Raw genomic sequence first — 19,441 nt, forward strand, 5'->3', positions numbered from 1 at the left:
AACCTTTTTTTATAAGGGAGGCCAAAATTTACGAATGGCCATAAGGGGGTTAATTATTGAGTGGAAATTGGGGGAGGGAAAGAAACTTGTATGAAAAAATGTATATTGTGTAGAAATTTTTAGACCTAGGGGAACAATGCTCTCCCGAATCCCCCTAACTCCGCCCTTGCGATTAATTAAAGTTGCTAACTGATTGATAATTGAAAATCCGGCTTGGGACAAAATCAACAAAAGATCAGTTTCCTGTTTTTTGGAACAAAAAATTATCCTATGAAAGTCAGTTGTAAGGCCGGTTCTAGACTTTGCAGTACCTACTTGAGGTACGAATACAATATTTGAAACCCTCAAAAAATTCGGTTTGTTCTGATTTGACTCTCAACTACCTGCCAAATCAATTCTGCAAAGAACCAACGCTTTGAAAATCTCCTGCGAACCAGGGAAGTCAACGGATTGGGTTGGATAAGTTTGGTTCAACCTCAACTTAATCATTTTCGATCAAATCGAAAGGGTTTATTGAACCCGATCCATCCTATATGCACTACATATATACTAATCAAGCTTAATTATACAAATATTTCAATGCTGTAAAATGAAGAGGTTGGATTAATACGGATGAACCTTAACTTGAAATTCAATTAAGGTTGACCCAATCCGACCTGGACCAAATAGAATCGGTTCAGTGCAGATTTACCACTTAACCCAACCTACTAACATCTCTACTGCTGACAAAGTGTTTGAAATAATTACTCATTGTATATTAATCAGTAGAGAGGGAAATTCAATATGTCTCGACTGAAGCAAATCAACTGTCTACCTTTCCTCATTTCACCGCCACTCTTCCTACTCAAATCTAACTGCTAAAATTAGCAGGTGAGGACTTTGGGTATGTGTGACCTGACCCGCACCAAACCACCCATGGCCCATGGGCCATGGTCGGCATTTTTATATATATGAAAATTTAATTGAATTTATCAACCATAATTGAGCAGATCTCAAATTGTTGATATATTGAAAAAGAAAAGTAATTATGTAACATAAATAATAAAAAAACAAATAGATCATGTGACATTTTTAATGTGATTATTGATTGAGAAATTTTGATTTAATGTGCAACTAATATTTGAAATACTCGATAATTGGATTCTATTCTAAATCATATAGTTTTAAATATTGCATCCTTTTAGTATTCGACTAAGCTTCGATAGGTGTTGGTTTAAAAGGTTCCTTAGGACTTTCTTCTATTGATTGTTTGTTCTATCAAGTCTACTCAAGGCCTCCATCTCAAACCTCAGTTCGCTATATGAATTCTCTTCTACCTTTTCACACTTTTCATTATCATATCGATGTAGAGTACAAAATCTTATATTTTGTATTCATTTGCACTGCACAGATTTGTATTTGTATTCTTTCCAAACTGAGCCTAAATCTTATTGATACTTTGAACCACATTATTATTCAATTATGAGCCCTCAAATCACCAGCAGTAAAATGTATTCGAGAGATTCCGGTCTGAGTTGGACAATCACCTAAACAAGAAACTTCTCATAAGATCTTTTTATGAAATAATTATAAGCTTAAAAAATCAATAGTGGAGATTCGAGAGATTCCAAAAGGTGGTTCAAAATTCTCATAGGGTCAGGTTCACCTTTTTGCAATGTGATGATAAGGACTCGGGATCTGCTACCCACAGTTAATTGTTTTCTCATTTATATCCACACAGCACCACTACCATACATTGGGAAGAGAGATATTTCTAATTCTCACTTGTCATATCTGGTGGGAAGAGATGCGTGGGTGACAGATCCGAGCTCGGTGGTAAGTGCCCAATCGTGTCCATCACTCATTGGAACATAAATTCAGACAACAAAGACATTCAACCTGTTCTCTCTTTTGGGTACAATTAGTCATGAACAAGTGGGATATAGCCAATGAGAGTGCACTGATTAGATCATCACTCATCTCCTATGGTAGATGGTTTGACAAAGGAAACAACAATATTTTGCAGGCTTTAATATGTAGAGTTATCTATCAAGATAGTATAGGATGGGTATTAATATGTAGAGTTATCTATCAATATTTTGCAGGCTTTAATCTATCAAGGTCCATAGGATAGCTTTATTATTTTGTCATTTTAATAATTCACAAATGGATCTAATAGGATGAATATTAAAGTTTCAATCCAATAAAAAAACCCTAATTATTATTATTTGATGTATGAATGACCTCAAAAACTGATATGTACTACTATCATGTGATAAGAGTGTACAACACGTATTTGATACTTTGAACCGTGTTATTATTAAATTATGAACCCACAAATCACAAATTCACAATTAAGTTGGATGTTAAGAATCAATAGTGGAAATTCCAAAATTCCACGTCGAACTTCAAACAGGACCTATGGGTCAAATTCATCTTTTTGCAGTGGGGTTAACTTTGGCTGCTGGGGCCCAGCTTTGAGACAGTTTCTGGGCTGAGCACGTTCTGGGCAGTTCACTTATTCATGCCAATGCTTTCGTTTTTAGTAAAAATAAATTAATATGTAATTATTAATTTATCCATTCTTATAGTAACATGGCATTCCCAAAAATTCTCTCAATAGCATAGTCTGTTGCCCCCCAACAGCTAAAGTTTTTCCTTTGCGGTGTGGCGAGGACATAACTGCCCTACCCGTGTCCATCGCTCATTGGAACAGAAATCCAGACAATAAAACGATGTTTTCTCCAAAAGTTAGGTGAAAACATTAGGCTGCATTTGTTTTAGGTGTAAATTTAGTTTTACACCTAAAACAAATGTGTAAATTTGGTGAGATATGAACCGATTTAGGCTGCATTTAAAAATTTACACTGCCCATGTTTGCTTGTCAATGTGTAAATTTGGTGAGATGGTGTAGTTCTTTTCCCCGCTACCTAACTTTTAACGATTTAGTGTTTAAACCAATCTGACAAAAACTTTGTTGCCGGCTGATTCCGTTTGGACCATGCATTCTTCTGTTTATGTCATTGTTTTTCTTCTTCACACAACACAGAGGAAGACATGTCACCAACTTGGGTTGTTCCCTTCTATTTACGTGGTGATTTCAGTGGTGGTGAAAAAATATAGGTGCTGCTATTCATTGCTGTCGTTCTGCATTCGTCTGGAAGGAGAAGACAACCTATAGTGATTAAAAAAATAAAATAGAGGAGAAGAAGAAGAAGAAATGTCAGAGGTGAGTTCAGATCTGCCGCTGCAACTGGTTGCAGCGACGATGACAAAACAGAGAAAGAAAAAAGGAGGAAAAAGAAGAAGAAGAGAAGAGGAGAGAGAGAGAGAGAGAGATCGCCGATGCTGTTGCCGCCCTAGGATTAGATATGCCTGTTGCAGCAGCAATGACGGAACCAAGAAAGAAGAAAAGGTGAGAAGAAGAAGAAGAAGAAGAAGAAGAGAGAGAGAAGTCGCCCTGGGTTCAGATCTGCCGCTACACTTGGTTGCAACGACGGTGACAGAACAGAGAAAGAAAAAAAAAAGCAGGGAAGATAAAGAATTATTGCAAGGATTGTCATCCAAAAGAATGGTTATTCTCTGCCTTTCAATGGAGCAAACTGCTCATATATATACAAATACGTCAAGAATAAAAATAACAAGAATAAAAATTAGCAAGACTAAAAATTAGCAACTTCCTAAAAGTCCATATGCACAAAATCTTTCTAAATATCTTACAATAGCTCTATTACTCCCCCTCAAGTTGGAGCATGTAGGTCATGTATGCCTGACTTGCAAAGAAGAAAATCAAACTGTCGTCGGCCAAGTGCCTTTGTCAAAATGTCTACTAACTGATTATAAGTCCGTACATGAGCAGTTTCAATAATCCGGTCTTGCAAGGCATCACGAACAAAGTGACAATCAACCTCTCTATGTTTGGTGCGCTCATGAAACACCGGATTAACTGCAATATAAATAGTGGCATGACTATCACAATGCAATTTCATAGGTTTGGGATATTCCACCCCAATGTCATGCAGAACACTCTTCAACCACTTCAGTTCACACGTCGCAGCAGCCAGGGACCTGTACTCTGCTTCTGCAGATGAACGTGAGACGGTATGTTACTTTATGGTTTTCCAGGAAATAGGAGACCGTCCAAGCATCACAAAGTACGTAGTCAAAGAGCGTCGTGTCAAAGGACAAGTAGCCTAGTCGGAGTCACAATAAGCATACAATGTGAGATCACTGTTGGTGCTCAAAATGATACCTTGGCCCGAATTTCTGGGTGCCTGCCATAATCCGTATAAAGATTTGCGCAAACGACATACCTTTCCTGAATGTGTTGATGAGAAACCAGGCGGCAATCGCAAGTGCACCTCTTCTGCCAAGTCACCAGCACAAAAGCATTATGCACATCCATCTGATGAAGCTCCCACTTTCGTGCTGCCGCTACAACAAAAAACAACCGAACAGTCACCATCTTTGCCACTGGAGCGAAAGTCTCATTATAATCTATCCAAACCTTCTGATTTTTCCCTAAAATCACCAATCTAGCCTTGTGTCTTTCAATCATTCCATCTGAGTTATACTTGGTCTTGTACACCCATTTACACCCGATCGCTTGCTTCCAGGGGGCAACGGTTCAAGAGTCCAGGTGTCATTCTGCTCAAAAGCTTCAATTTCCTCCTTCATTGCTTGTCTCCAATGTGGCTCACGAATTGCTTCTAAAAAATATGTGGGATTTTTTCCTGCAGTTATAGCTGCCAAGAACTGTCTATGTCTTAAAGAAAAATTAGTACAAGTCACATAACGTGTAATAGGATAAGACACACCTGAGGAGTGGCATGATCAGCGATGGGGCCATTGATGCGCTGCATTGTGTGGCATACATAGTCCTTCAGCTTCTCAAGAGGACGTCTTTCCCCACATCCTCGGCCAAGGTTTTCACCTTCACTGTTACTTTCCAAGTTCATGTTGCCCTCTCTCTATTCATTAAGAGCCTCACTACTCCCCCTTGCTTCCGGAGTCAAGTCTTCTTCAGGAGTTGGTTCATCATTTGAAGTATCTGCACTATCCTGCTCATGATCATCAAAGCATTGCACATCATCATTACAAATAGATGGTTGCTCGGTCACATTGATGCTAAGTGATTCAGAGATAACAACCTTATAAGGAATATGTTCAGAGAATACAACATCACGAGATACAAAGAACTCATTTGTATCTAAGTCATAAGGTCTCTATCCTTTCTTGCCGAAAGGGTACCCAACAAATATGCACCTTCGACTTTGAGAACCAAACTTGTCTTTGTCACGCCTTTGATAATGAGCATGACATAAACAGCCAAAAACACGAATATGTTTGTAAGTTGGTTCCCTCCCAAACAACAATTCACAAGGACTCTTTCCATCAAGTAAAGGACTTGGAGTATGGTTAATAAGATATACTACAGTCATCACACATTCACCCCAAAAACTCACTGGTAAATTTGCCTAAAAACGCAAAGCACGCAAAACATTCAAGATATGACGATACTTGCATTCCACCCTACCATTTTGATGAGGTGTCCCAACACATGATGTTTGGTGAATAATGCCATGAATATCACAATAATTACTCAAGGCTACAAATTCTAACCCATTATCACTCCTTGTTACCCAAACCTTACTGTCAAATTGGGTCATTACCATGGCACAAAATTTCACAATGTTAGCACTAACTTCACTCTTTTATGCCATCAAATAAATCCACATTGCCCGTGAGTAATGAATCAAGGCAAAAGGTGCAGAAGCTTTATTATGGCTAAAAGGAAATGCATTACGGGTTTTTTTAGCTCTTAAACAAATATCGCATAACTCACTGTGTGTTTCTTGATTAGCAATTTTATTTTTAATAGTAGGAAGTAGACTAACAAATCGTTTTGAGGGATGTCCCATTCGCCTGTGCCACAGTTCATATGATTCCATCTTCGCTAGCCTGCATGCACCAGTCCTTACCACACAGCACCAAAGATGGACCCCATCACGATTCTTGCCCACACCAATCACTGTCCTCGAAGTGGGGTCCTGCATTACACATATTTTGTCAGAAAACATGATGGTACGTTTTAATTCATCAATAAATTGAGACACAGATATCAAATTGCAACTCAAGTTGGGAACATATAAAACATGTTTTAAGATCAATCTTTTTCCAAGCTGCACTTCTCCTTCTTGCAACGCCATCATATTCTTTCCATAAGGAAGTCCAATGGCACAATGAGGGATTTCATGCATATTCTTCAATAGCTCCAAATCCCCGGTCATATTGTGAGAGCATCCCGAATCTATCAACCACATTTTCTTACCCATCAATTTCTCTGAAAAGGGTTCCTTGTGTGAATTGATCATCGCCATTAGCGTTGCCCACTGTTCATCATTAAGTCCGGGAAAACCAGCTTTATCGCTAGTCCGGACAGCCGCAGCAGTGGTATTGACGTCGTAGCTTCCTTGTGTCTGGACAGCATTGGTAGGTGTTGTACCAGGCCCTCCTCGACCCCTTCCGGTTCTCGTGCCTCGACCTCCTCGTCCCCCACGACCACTAGAGCGACCTCCTTTGCCTGCAAACCACCAATCTGGATAGCCTACAAGCTGAAAACATTTGAGCACCTCATGTCCAATCTTTCCACAGTGAGAGCACATCTTCTCATCATTGTTCGTAGCTTTGGTTCTATTTCCAGTTTAGACAGCAAATCCCACAGCCTCTCCTCGTTCTTCACGTGCTCGAGCCACCGTTTTGTGTCGTTCCTCTCGCACAGTTATTGCATATATTCTATTCAATGAAGGTAAAGGATCTGTGCTTAAAATATTTGACCTAACAGTGCCATAAACTGCACTGTCAAGGCCCATGAGAAATTGATGAATTTTCTCCTCTTCCCGCTCCAACGCTAGCTTGGTCGACGCTCCACACTTGCATCCACTACACGTGCATTGTGGGTTCTTCACATACCCAGCCAACTCCTCCCACATGGTCTTCATCTTCCCATAATATGTGGATACAGTCATGCCTTCTTGTTTGCAATTGACCAAGTCACTCTTTAATTGGTGAATTCGCAGATCATTCCCAATGGTGAACCGTTCCCGAAAATCCTCCCAAAGTTTTGTTGTCTCCATATAGGAGATCGTAGATCGGAGTCCATGTTCTATGGTATTGAATATCCATGCTACCAACATGGAATTCACACTATACCAATTTTCTAATTCGCTGGAATCATCACCAAGTTTCGTCACATTACCTTCAAGAAAAGCCAATTTCTTCTTTGCCCAGAACACGTTCTTAATGGCTTTGGCCCATTCATCATAGTTATTGCCTTTCAAGATGATAGGTGTCACAACCAAGTCGGGGTTGTCCTGCGAACCAAGATAGTGAGGAGATTTCGAATCAGCCATAGTGTAAGTATGGCTCTAATACCACAAAGAATAATTGCAAGGATTGTCGTCCAAAAGAATGGTTATTCTCTACCTTTCAATGGAGCAAACTGCCCATATATATACAAATACATCAAGAATAAAAATAGCAAGAATAAATATTAGCAAGACTAAAAATTAGCAACTTGCTAAAAGTCTATATGCACAAAATTAGCAACTCCTAAAAGTCCATATGCACAAAATCTTTCTAAATATCTTACAATATCTCTATTAGAAGAAGAAGAGAGAAGGAGAAGAGAGAGAGAGAGAGAGAAATTTCCAGTGCCGCTGCCGCCATGGGTTCAGATCCGCCCAGTTGCCAAAATCTCACACTGGTTGTTTGATGGAGAGCATTGGCACTAGCAAGAGAAAACGGTTAAAAACAAAGAGGAAGAAAGAGATGTTAGTTTTACATCCTTAATTTCGATGTATATTTTACATTGATTATCGATGTAAAAAAAAATCAAAAATGAATTTTATACCGATATACGATTTAAAATTATACACTTTCCAAACATGTGTAAAATCGAACTGGGGTGTAAATTTTACCCCGATTCGATTTTCCACCTCAAACAAACGTGACCTTAGATAAAAACATTAGACATTACATAGTCAAAGAGATGAAAACATTGTTTCCATTGCAAACGATGTTTTCTCCAAAAGTTGACCTCATAGAATTCAAAGCATTCAGTGTTGCTTCAAATGGCCCCAATTGTCACCTTAGAAAATGACTCCAATACCAAATACTGCCAAAGACATTCAACTTTTCTCTTTTTGGGTCCAAATCCAATTAGTGATGAACAAATTGGGAGATACTCGATTAGAGTGCACTAATCAGATCATCACTGCAATAGTAGGATGATATATAGATAGCTTGACAAAGAATATGAAGAGTTATCTATCAAGATCCATAATAGAAGTATAGAAGATGTCTCTGAGAATTGCTGGGTCAAGTTCAATTCATTGAGAGATGGGTATATATAGAATAGATGTGACTTACATCATTCATATTGAACACTTTGATTCTAAGGTAGGCCTAGCCAAGTGTTTGGAGAAGCCCTGCTGTTTAAGGGTTCTTTTACACACATTGGATGGGCAAAATATAAGTTGGTCAGTAGTTAGGAAGCATTAGAATACTGGCCAAATCCAATCCCATCCCACCAAAAGAAAAAAAATAAGTAATATACATACACTAAAATCGAGAGGGTCCAAGTTTGAAAATGGTATATGCATGCCTTTTTTTTTTCTCTATTTTTTAAACTATTAGGATGAAAATGATACATAATTTGGGATTGGTTTACAAGTCAAAGTCTAATTACATCAATAATGTAACTGGGGTTTTGTATTGATGCACCCAAGTATGCTACATTGACCTATAGGTTTTATTAAACATTTCCAGACACTATCTCAATTCTCTAGTGGTTTTATTAAACATTTCAAGACACTTTCTCAATTCTCAGGTAAAAAAAAAAAGAAGTATTAGTCATATTGATACACACTGATATATCGATATTTTAATCTTTGGTTTGAAAACCGTCGTTTAATCAATAGCCGTAATCTAATGATTTTGAGATAAAAGATTCTTCTTCTTCTTCCTTCTATTACTAAACTATCATGCTGGAATGGTTGATTAGAGTAGTAATTGGAGCTTCTTCTATTTGAGCATGGGAAAAAGGGGGGTATTGTTATCATTCATGGACGTGAAGATAATTATGCGATTGTTTCTTGTGAAAAGTGGCAAGAGATCTAAGAAGATAGAGTTGTAGTTTTCCTTTTCGTAGCAGTTCATTCGTAGACGTGATTAACGGCTGTTACAGAACTACTTCAAATCTCGTCATTTTCTTATCAGCGACCCCATTGTTGGGGCTACAAATAAATTGAATCTAATTTGGGTAGGGGGTATATTCCAATCCAATCTCATAAGAATTCAAGCAATCCATATGCAAATTGCAAAACATAAATTCAAGTTCAATTTGTTTATGTCTAAATATTCCAATCAAATTTCATTCAAAGCAGAGAACAAGAAGAGATCGACACTTGCCTCTAAGAAGCAAGAAATGAACCCACATGGTCTCTAGCAATAACCCCATCTCTGTTACTTTTTGTCAAACGGATGGACTGGTTTTTCTTTCACCCAGCCAGCCCATCCGTAATGGATTTATATTGGATTGAAGCAAATATGGTCTATTGATAGAAGATAGGAATACAGGTGCCAATTTGAACAGATTACTATTCGTGGAATTGAATTGAACCTGGTCCATCTATAATGGATTATGGATTCATATTAAACTGAATAGGATTACATCAAATCCGGTCCAATTGACACATTATAAAACCGGATATATCCAGACTTCTGTGTTTTTGGTTAGTAGATCTGAACCCAATGTTAGAATCGAACCAAAGCACCAAACCATAAGGTTTTCATATCTTATTCCTTCGATATCGATTCAAATTCTGAAGCACTCGACTATTGAATTTTGAAGAATATATGCTTATCATCAGTCTAAATTCTATGCTGTCATATCATGTCTTTCTTTTATTTACAAGGACGAAAATGAAACCCCATCCAAGAGCTGGTTACCCTCTAATACGGTAGAGTTCTCCCTTACTCCAAGAATCTAGTTAAAACCACAAAAAATCAGGAAAACCCAAATGAAGCAATCCTTGCTCGTCATACTCGAATAGCCCATACCCGTCATCTCCCTCCAGTTCAATGGGATTCAGCAGCTGATACGATAAATCCAATGGACTACCAAACAGCAATTGATCAGAGCCACCTAATTGATCGTACTCATTCTTCATTCTTGGCTCCTCCATATCAAACAGTTCTTCCAATGAAAAGCTCTGCACATCATCAAAACGATTGCATCCACTCTCACTGAACTGAGCACTGAACTGAGCCAAGTGACCAGAATCTATTGGTCCTTGGGTGATCCCGTACCCTCTGAACTGATCAGGATTCATCGGTTCCACAGACTCTTCCTTCGGCTCTTGCTTAACTATATTCATTGTTGCTGGCGCAACTGCTTCCATGTAAATCCCCGACTCACACTGCTCTGGTTTAGGTTCTACCTTTGGGGGATTCACCTTCAATTCCTCAGCTAAGCAAACTTCAGAATAGCTGCATGAAGTGGTAGCTGACTATCAAGATTCCATCAATGCAGAGCTTTCAGGAAAGTTGAGACGTGCATAACGACCATACATGGCTTTGGAGAAGGTCCCGAGCCAAAGCCGGCTTCCTCTGTTCGGTTCTCGAATCTCGGCGTCCCACTTTCCCCATGTCCTCTGCCTGACGCCTCTGTAATTACAGCGCAAGTTCTCAGGTCCTCCTTTTCCTCTCATACAACCTTTCCTCGAGCCTTTGGCATGGACTTTCCGATTCCTTTTTGCTCCATCACCGGCGGTATCATGTTTTTCGTTGAATTCTTTCCACTTGGCAAGTCTCTCTTCTATGGAATCACATCCCTTCCGTCTTCTTCGCGATTTTCTCTTCCTTTAATGATTCAGCGACGGAACGAAGAAGCAGGGTTAATACCAATTTACAATCAACCATAATCCAATTCAGTTGTTCGACATCCAGGAGAAGAAGAAACTAATATAAAGAGACAACGCGACTCTGCTTTCTAACTTCTAAGTCATTGCATCAATTAATGGATTTAAAAATAAAAAATAAAAATAAAAACCGAAGAACAACGGAAACCCCATATTCAGATTTCACAGAAAAGCTCAAAATTTGAAGCTCGCGAAGAAGTCTAACGAACCTTCAAACCCAAATTTAGGTTCACCATGTTGATGATTAGAATTATAAAGCAGATCATAAAAATAAAACACTTTCTATACAAAACGAGGAATAGGACCAAAAAACGAAGAGAAATAGAAATTACAAAGAATACTCACTTTTCTGTAATCAGCGATGACATACAATACAAGCTTGCTTTTCTTTTCTTCTCTGGTTCCTGTTCTTCTACTGTACAAATGTTGATTTCCACCATTTATAGCTGTACCGAGATAATTAAAATAAACCCAGGAGAAATTGAAATGACGTGTCGCCTTGGGATCGTGCATGTGTGGAGTTCAATCTGCTGTGGCTACTTCGCTGTAGCCATTGCAACACGTATTCAAAAGTTCATGTGAGTGTTAAACCCGTGTGACAATTATTAATTATTCATAAACATATTATATATCAATACTTATTAATAATAAATTATTAAGTCAGTTTATCAATAGATCATTGGTCTAACGTCTAACACTAAGTGATAAAAATACTACATGTTGCACACATGATGTGATTTCCACTTTCCAATAAATGAGAAAGAATATTATTTTTATTTTGTTACCATCTCACAACCAAACGTTGCCCAATGGTGACTTGCTTAGGATGGATATATGAGATTGAGGATTCATTGAGACTGTGTGTTTGGTTTGAGAGAAAAGATGGGCAAAGAAAGGGAAAGGTAGATGGGACATGGGAGTGAATGAAAAATATTGTGTGCACAGGAAAATAGCAAAGGAATTTGATAGATAGAACTAAAGGAAAAATGGTCATGTAGAGGGCTGAGAGGCTGACAAGACTACAATTGTTCAAGCCATGCCATATACACTATGGGGGTGACTGGTGAGGATTCTGCCAAAGCAGGTTGCTAAACAAAGTCATTTACCCCAATCAGATAATTGAGGCTCTACAAAGCTACACACTAATGAGAACCAATGCTGCATCACCCAGCAGAGGCAGAATGGAAAGCTCTCCAAGCAAGTCCAGCTATATATGATAGATCTTATAACTAGAAAAAGATAACTAAATGCGTGAGAAGTTATACTTTGACCAGACCTTCAACTTAGGTCCCCATTGTTTTTCGATAAATTATTTATCCCGGTAAATGCAGTTAGTTATTTGGATAAGTTTTTTTTGGGAAACACTTAATCAAGTAAGTGTATTTACCCATGTTCTTTTATTTCCCAAGTAAAAAAGAAAATGACTATTGTAGCCATAAAAATCCATTATTAAGTGGGGCATTGTTGTCCCATTTAAGAGTTGGAATCTTTTCCCAATGTGGGAAGGTTATTTAACCACCTAGGAGATATTGATGGGTATCACTTACCCGAGTGATACTTTTTAAAGTAGTATAGATATTTTAAAAATTTTTAGGGCTATTGGTACTTTTTAAAATAGTATAGATATAGATAATAATATAGTATAGATGATTAATGCAATTTTAACCATCTTAATTAAAGTTTTATCAAAATACACATTTACCCCTTAGATAACTCAAGTTGAAGGGGCAACTTTTTCCAATAAAGATTCCAAAAATTATACTTCATTCACACTTTTATAAATAATATGTATAAATATAAATTAGGATTCAACTATGAAGCGAGAAAAACATGATACAAAAAAAAAAGAAGAAAAACTTACAACCAATCAACCAACATTATAATAAAAATGATAACCAATCAAATGGATTTTCAAAATTTCATCGGAGTTTTGATTCATCAAATCTTTTTCAATATCATGTCTTTCCAATATCATTGATTTTTCTTTGTTAACTATTTCTTTGAATTAATTGCTTCAGTGTACATAATAATAGAAATTAAAATATATATATATATAGATTACTTCAGTGGTCTATACTTTTTAGTAGGCATCCATGAATATTATTTAGATTATAGAAAATTAGATATAAAGAGAGAGCTAATAATGATATAGAACATTTAGATTAGGACTGAGCTGGGCAAATTAAATGATTTATTTTTTTAATATTATTCGTTATATAATCTTGCATTTAGATTTTTATATTAACTAAAACTTCTAATAAAATAAATAGAGCATTGAATTAAAATTGTTGGATGGGACCAAGTAGAACCTACTGGAAACACGTGGAAAACCATGGTCCATGGGCCATTGTAACGGTCCCTGTTGTATCGGTAATCGTCGCCGTTCCTCCCACCCTCTCAAGAGTCAAGGGTTCAGACCAAGAAGCCCAAAACCTTCTCACCCGAGTAAACCATTTTTCCTACGGCTCAGTTTTGAAGGAGTACAAATCTAAATATGTTCAACATAAATACATATAATATAAAATATAAGGTTTTACACTTTACATATTTATATTTGTACTTCGTTAACCGCGTCGTAGCAAAATTGAACTCGTTAACCGAGTCCATACGGATGAAGCGAATCACTGTGACCACATTCTCCGATGATCTCCGCCTCTTACATTGTCAACGTCTATCTTCTACCGGACCGATCAAACACGCAGCTCCTCTACCCATTTCTCCTCCATTAATCCAATAATCTCTCTCTCTCTAACCTGTGCATCACCTGAGGGCAAAGGAAGGCGAGCAGAGGGAGAGAATGTCGACCCACAATAGACCCTTCGTCCATGGAATGAATATTTCGGAAATAGATATACATGAAGTGATATGTGAACCAAAAGCCCTGGTCTATTCCGGAAGCATCTGGTTCGGAGGCAACCCCTTCAAATCCTTGCTTCCCATCTTGATGCTTCAAATCTTCCTGTTCTTTGCTTCCAGCCGAATGGTCCAGCTCCTCCTCCGGCCTCTCAGACAGCCCAAGTTCGTCTCCGACATCATTGTAAGTAAACTTTTCGATTTGTTTCACCATGTCATGGACGTACGACCAGATCTCCTTCCTTCCATTCCTTTTATATATGGGGATTCAAATTCATATTTCGATTCTCTTGAACTAATATTCTTCTTCTTCTTCTTCAAATGGATTTGACTCTTTTTATAATTTATCTGATGACGATGCATGTATGAATGCTATAATCTGATGAAGGGTGGCATAATATTGGGTCCCTCCGCTTTAGGGCGCAGCGAGAGATTCAACCAGATAGTATTTCCAGAAAAAGCAATGTTTATTTCGAATACAATGGCCGTAATGGGTATAGTGTACTTCATCTTCTTAATTGGCGTGAAAATGGACAAAAATTTGATATTGAATCCTCGCAAAAAGGCATATAGAATTGGTGCTATCAGTCTGGTCGTTCCTTTTGTGCTTGTGGGATTCATGTCTTACCTCTTACAAAGGCCCCTCGCAGGACTCGTCCAGGGACACTTTTTCCTCTTTCTAGCTGCATCTCTGTCCATCACCGCCTTCCCTGTTCTTGCTCTCGCCCTGGAAGAGCTCAATCTCCTGACTTCTGAGTTGGGCAAGCTTGCAATGCCCAGTTCAATGATCAACGACATGATCGGATGGTTCTTCATGGGACTCTTCGTCGCACTGCATCAAAGAAACTCAATCAACTCGTTACGAGCAATTGCATCCACCACCCTATTGATTACATTCATAACTCACGTCCTACGTCCTTGCATAATACTGATTGACAAGATAACGCCGGCGGGAAGACTGGTCGATCGGGTCTACGTCGTGGCTATACTAATCACAGTTCTGTTCCTTTCATTGCTTAGCAACATGGTCGGTGCAAGCGCAGTCGATGCTCCTCTTGTCTTGGGGATAGTTATCCCGGAGGGTTCTCCTCTGGGAGCGTCCATCGTGGAAAGGACGGAAACCGTAGTTGGGCAGATTCTTCTTCCTCTCTTCTTTGTTCGATGTGGGTTGGCCGTAGATGTGTTCAAGATTACAGACATGACAGCTTTTGCAGCGCTTGAATTTGTCGTTTTCATGGGATACGTAGGGAAGCTTGCAGCTACTGTGTTAATTTCACTCTACTGTAGAGTCAGCATTCGACATTCTCTGTCCCTTGGTCTCATCATGAATATCAGAGGCCTGGTTGAGGTAATTACCTTCATTCATTGGAGGTCACAGAAGGTAATTCCTAACTCCCAGATCAATCGATGGAATTAAGCTCTAGCTCTATCTCTTAATTCTCTTAATTGATTACTTGTTTGTTCCATCTGCCATCGCCTCGCAGTTCATCGACGACCAATGTCTGGCTATACTGGTTTTATCGACGCTCTCAGTAACAGCCGTAGTGGTGCCCTTGTTGACCACCCTTTACAAGCCACCCAGGTATTTTGCCACACACACACACAGAGCAATCCAGAATGCCCAACCCAATGACGAGTTCCGAATCCTTGCATGCGTGCACTGTGAAGAAAATGTCTATGGCGTCATCTCCCTCCTTGAAGCTTCCCATCCAACTGAGGAAAGCCCCATTTGCGCCTATGTACTCCACCTTGTTGAGCTGGTCGGCCGATATGCAGCGGTGGTACACAAAACCGAATTGCCGAAATGCGGCAGTAAGCAATCCGACACTGATCATATTGTCAGCGCCTTCAAGAAGTACTCCGACGATTCAAATGGGACGGTCTACATCCAGCCCTTCACCGTCATCTCACCCTACAGAACCATGCACGAGGATATTTGCACGCAAGCAGATGATAACAGGGTGGCTCTCATTATCATACCTTTTCGCAACAACTATTCCAACATGGCTTCTGGGAGGTCCAGTGCTTTGTCTAACCTTAACCTAAACGTACTCGTCGGTGCACCTTGCTCGGTGGGGATCCTCGTCGACCACGATTACCGGCGGCCCGCCCTGCGTAGCCAGCACTTTTCCTTTAAGGCATTGCTGATATTCTTAGGCGGAGCCGATGACCGTGAGACACTGGCTTATGCTAACCGCATGTCATATCACCCAGGTGTGAGCATCACCGTGATAAGGTTCCGATTATCGAACGGCAGTGACAACAGTGACGATTATGAGGCTGAGAAGAAGCTTGATGAGTCAGTTCTGCTCGAATTTCAATTTAAGAGCATGAACAAGCAATCTGTCTTCTACCATGAATCGGTCGCGGCGGATGAGGGGCATGTGCTTCCTCTAATTGGATCTCTGGAGGACGACTACGACCTTATCATGGTGGGCAGAAGACATAGGACCACCATGGCTGACTGGAGGGAGAGCACGGAGCTCGGGTTTCTTGGCGACAAGCTTCTGTCATCAAACTTGGTTTCCAAAATTTTCTCCCTGTTGGTAGTGCAACGATGCGAAGCGGTGAACTCCGATCCAATAATTAAATGAAGAAACCAAACTTTGAGAAATTTTGGCTACCGTCAGTCAGTCTTGCACCATTATATTTTGGCCTGTATATAGGTAGAACGTCAAGCCGAGAAAAAAAAAATCAAAATTCAAGCCCAAGTACAGTTGAAGATGTGCGATATTTTTTCCATCGTTCTCATTCCCAATCCTCTACGGGAAACTGGAGAATATTGGAACAACTTTTATGCCATGTCAGCATGTTGACTGGATCAACACTGTAAATTATAGACGGACAGGTGTTAGAAAAATTAATTTTTTGGTAAGCTATGAAAATTGATTTTGTGCTTACTCGTGTGTTCACGGATTATTAGCATTTTACAATGCTTTGGGCGCCCATTCTAATTTGGACAGAGGACAAGTTATAGACTTATAGGGCATAATAGTTCTAGTAGAGCCATAATTCTTCAGTACTTAATAGCGCTTTGGGATGATGAATTAGTGGTGGCAAATGGATGGGTTGGGTTGATGATTAAGTAATTGTTAAAAGAAATATTTATTTAATAAGTATAAACAAATACTGAAGTAATTATTTTAACAACCTTTTAAGTTGTTTGATAATCCACTTTTTTAAATCACTTATTATGTTTTTAAATACTTATTGTGGTGGGAATGTTTGGTAATTTACTTTCCCCACAAGTGTTTGACACAAATGACAATTTTAGCCCTCATTTATATATATATATAGTTATGTTATACATTTTAACTAAGAGTCCACGTGGACTCACACGTGCACAAGTGAGAGTCCACTTCATGGTCAGCACTATTTCTATCGTCAATAGCCCTGTATCAAGCTCGGTACACTGGCCGCCGACGTCGTGTATACATCAATTGTCGGCCATAACCCACCCTGACCCTAACCCATCCCATATGACCCACATTCATCCAAACTGTGACATTTTTTAATTTTGTTCTATTTAAAGTGCATTAAACATAGAAATATCAACTAAGAAAATATAAAAATGACAAAAAATTCAAAAAAAATATTTTTAAAAATGCACAAAACACTATAAATAATAAATATATTTCATGTAAAACATAAAAAAAATTATAGAAAAAATAAAGGATAAATCTCTTAAACTACCCCTAGACAGTACACTTAATGTTTACATATTATTTAAAGTACCCTTGAGTTTTCTCATTGACATTATCATTAAGTGCTAATAGAATAAAACAAAATGTCAAATTTATCCTCCGTTATTTCTCAAATTTCATTCCCAATTTCATCGTGACCTCCCCCTCCGCCTCTTCCCCCTCTCTTTTCTCCGTTCTCAAATTATTTTCAACCCTTGTCCAAGAATAATTGTGGGGATCCTTGTGAATCGAGCTGCAATGAATAATCCCCAAATGTGAGCCTTTATTGATTTGGTGAGATCATCGACAATGAATACAGCAAGCACACACTCTCCGATGTTTCGTACCGAAGAAAAGACAACACTAGAATCATGGAATGCCCTCCTTGTTTGGTGGAATGCCCGAAGAGCTCTAACAACACTTTGTTGTACTCTGTAAGATTCCGTCCATCCTCAAGCTGCTTTCCAGCAAAAATAAGCTTCTTGTTGTCCATCCTCAAGCAACAGCGGTGATGAAAAAGGGGCAAGAGGGAATGGGGGAGAGAGAGAACGAAGGGGAGGAAGAGAGAAAGAGAGGGAGAGAGCCCTTCATCGGTGGTTGTCGTCGCCTGCGACGGCTGTGCCAAGAGGGAGAGAGAACGAAGGGAGGCTGCTCGGTGCAGGCGACGAGCCCTTCGTTCTCTCTCCCTCTCGGCACAGTCGTTGCAGGCGACGACAACCACTGGTGAAGGGATCCCTCCCTTTCTTTCTTTCTTTCTCTCTTCCTCCCCTTCGTTCTCTCTCTCCCCCATTCCCTCTCGCCCCTGTTTCAGCACCGACGCTGCTGCAACTTGCAGCAACAGCGAACCCTTCCACGCACTCGGATACAGACGACAAGGTCCCTTCCCCAATATCTCTCTCATCTTCCCTCTATATTTCCTCTTCTTCTTTTCCTCTTTTTCCTTCCTTTGCTTTTACTACCATCAACATCATCGTAGCCAAAAATGGCGGCGGCCACTGCTGTTTTGCCCGGAGACTGCTCGACACAGGTGACAAGCCCTTCGTTCTCTGGCTCCCTCCCTCGCTTTCTCTCTTCCTCCCCTTTGTTCTCTCTCCCCTCATTCCCTCTCGCCCCTGTTTCATCACCCTCATTCCCTCTCGCCCCTGTTTCATCACCCTCATTCCCTCTCGCCCCTGTTTCATCACTATCATTGTTGCAACTTGCATCAGCTGTGGACCCCTCCACGCACTCGGATATAGACGGCCAAGTTCCTTCCTCGATCTGTCTCTCCTCTTCCCTCTCGTTTTCCTCCTCGTCTTCTTCTCTTTCTCCTTCTTCCTCTGCTTCTCCTTCCTCCATCTTCATCTGTGTTCATCGTCTTCTTGACAGTTAACAGAGAACAACCACCAACATCATTGTCTTTCGACAAATGTCGATGGTTGTCGGCTAACTACGATTCATCATCCAACGAGAAGGTTCCTGAGAATGTTCGTAGCAGAGAGAGGCCAGTTCTGGGTTGGGTTGGCGAGAAGGAAAGAGGGTCAACTCTAGCACCGGCGACCATGTGGTCGTCGTTGCCTACGATGATGATACCAAAATCACGCCACCGCTGCAACTTCCAACAACAATGATAAACAATAAGGCTATTTTATGAATTTTAAGAGGAGTGCGACGGAAAATTAAGAGGAGGTTTTAGACAATTGTTAAAAAAATTAAAGGTATTTTAAGACAATAGTTAAATAGTAAGGTGGAGTTTGCGAATTTCGCGGAGAGGAGGTCGGGGTGGATTCAAGCCGAGCCGAGTCGAATACTACTAGGCTCGAGTTCGAGCTAGAGCTCGGTTTAAGTCAAAACCTTGAGCTCGAGTTCGGCTCGAGTAAAAAATTCATAAGTTCGAGCTCGATTTAAAAAAAAAAATATTTTATAAAAATAAAAAATTATATATAAAAATATTTTTTATTTGAT

At 39.5% G+C, this 19,441-nt stretch overlaps 3 protein-coding genes across 3 annotated transcripts; 1 reads left to right on the top strand and 2 right to left on the bottom strand.

The window, feature by feature from the left end:
- Positions 1–6,683: 6,683 nt before the first annotated feature.
- Positions 6,684–7,391, bottom strand: LOC148869175 (uncharacterized). Its single transcript, XM_088969899.1, has one exon. It carries the CDS (start codon positions 7,389–7,391, stop codon positions 6,684–6,686), a length of 708 nt encoding a protein of 235 aa, XP_088826025.1.
- A 2,640-nt stretch (positions 7,392–10,031) lies between these two features.
- Positions 10,032–10,751, bottom strand: LOC148869176 (dehydration-responsive element-binding protein 2E-like). Its single transcript, XM_088969900.1, has 2 exons — positions 10,612–10,751; positions 10,032–10,530 (listed from the first exon to the last, which is right to left on the bottom strand). The coding sequence occupies exons 1-2, from the start codon at positions 10,749–10,751 to the stop codon at positions 10,032–10,034; spliced, it is 639 nt and encodes a 212-aa protein (XP_088826026.1).
- Positions 10,752–13,437: 2,686 nt separating this feature from the next.
- Positions 13,438–16,714, top strand: LOC148869177 (cation/H(+) antiporter 15-like). The gene is made up of 3 exons (XM_088972480.1): positions 13,438–13,998; positions 14,203–15,195; positions 15,299–16,714. Exons 1-3 carry the CDS (start codon positions 13,759–13,761, stop codon positions 16,406–16,408), a joined length of 2,343 nt encoding a protein of 780 aa, XP_088828606.1. The 5' UTR covers positions 13,438–13,758; the 3' UTR covers positions 16,409–16,714.
- Positions 16,715–19,441: the final 2,727 nt, after the last annotated feature.

The sequence above is a fragment of the Nelumbo lutea genome, chromosome 2, assembly GCF_056320005.1.
Source record: "Nelumbo lutea isolate HS-2025 chromosome 2, American lotus-T2T, whole genome shotgun sequence".
In the NCBI taxonomy this organism is placed as follows: Eukaryota; Viridiplantae; Streptophyta; class Magnoliopsida; order Proteales; family Nelumbonaceae; genus Nelumbo; species Nelumbo lutea.

Bases quoted from the DNA above. Each gene is read 5' to 3' on its own strand.
- LOC148869176 (XM_088969900.1), bottom strand. From the start codon at position 10,751: ATGAGAGGAAAAGGAGGACCTGAGAACTTGCGCTGTAATTACAGAGGC. The intron at 10,531-10,611 runs GTATGGTCGTTA...CACTTCATGCAG, and splicing joins GGGACCTTCTCCAAAGCCAT to CTATTCTGAAGTTTGCTTAG.
- LOC148869177 (XM_088972480.1), top strand. From the start codon at position 13,759: ATGTCGACCCACAATAGACCCTTCGTCCATGGAATGAATATTTCGGAA. The intron at 13,999-14,202 runs GTAAGTAAACTT...AATCTGATGAAG, and splicing joins AGTTCGTCTCCGACATCATT to GGTGGCATAATATTGGGTCC. The intron at 15,196-15,298 runs GTAATTCCTAAC...ATCGCCTCGCAG, and splicing joins TTCATTGGAGGTCACAGAAG to TTCATCGACGACCAATGTCT.
- LOC148869175 (XM_088969899.1), bottom strand. From the start codon at position 7,391: ATGGCTGATTCGAAATCTCCTCACTATCTTGGTTCGCAGGACAACCCC.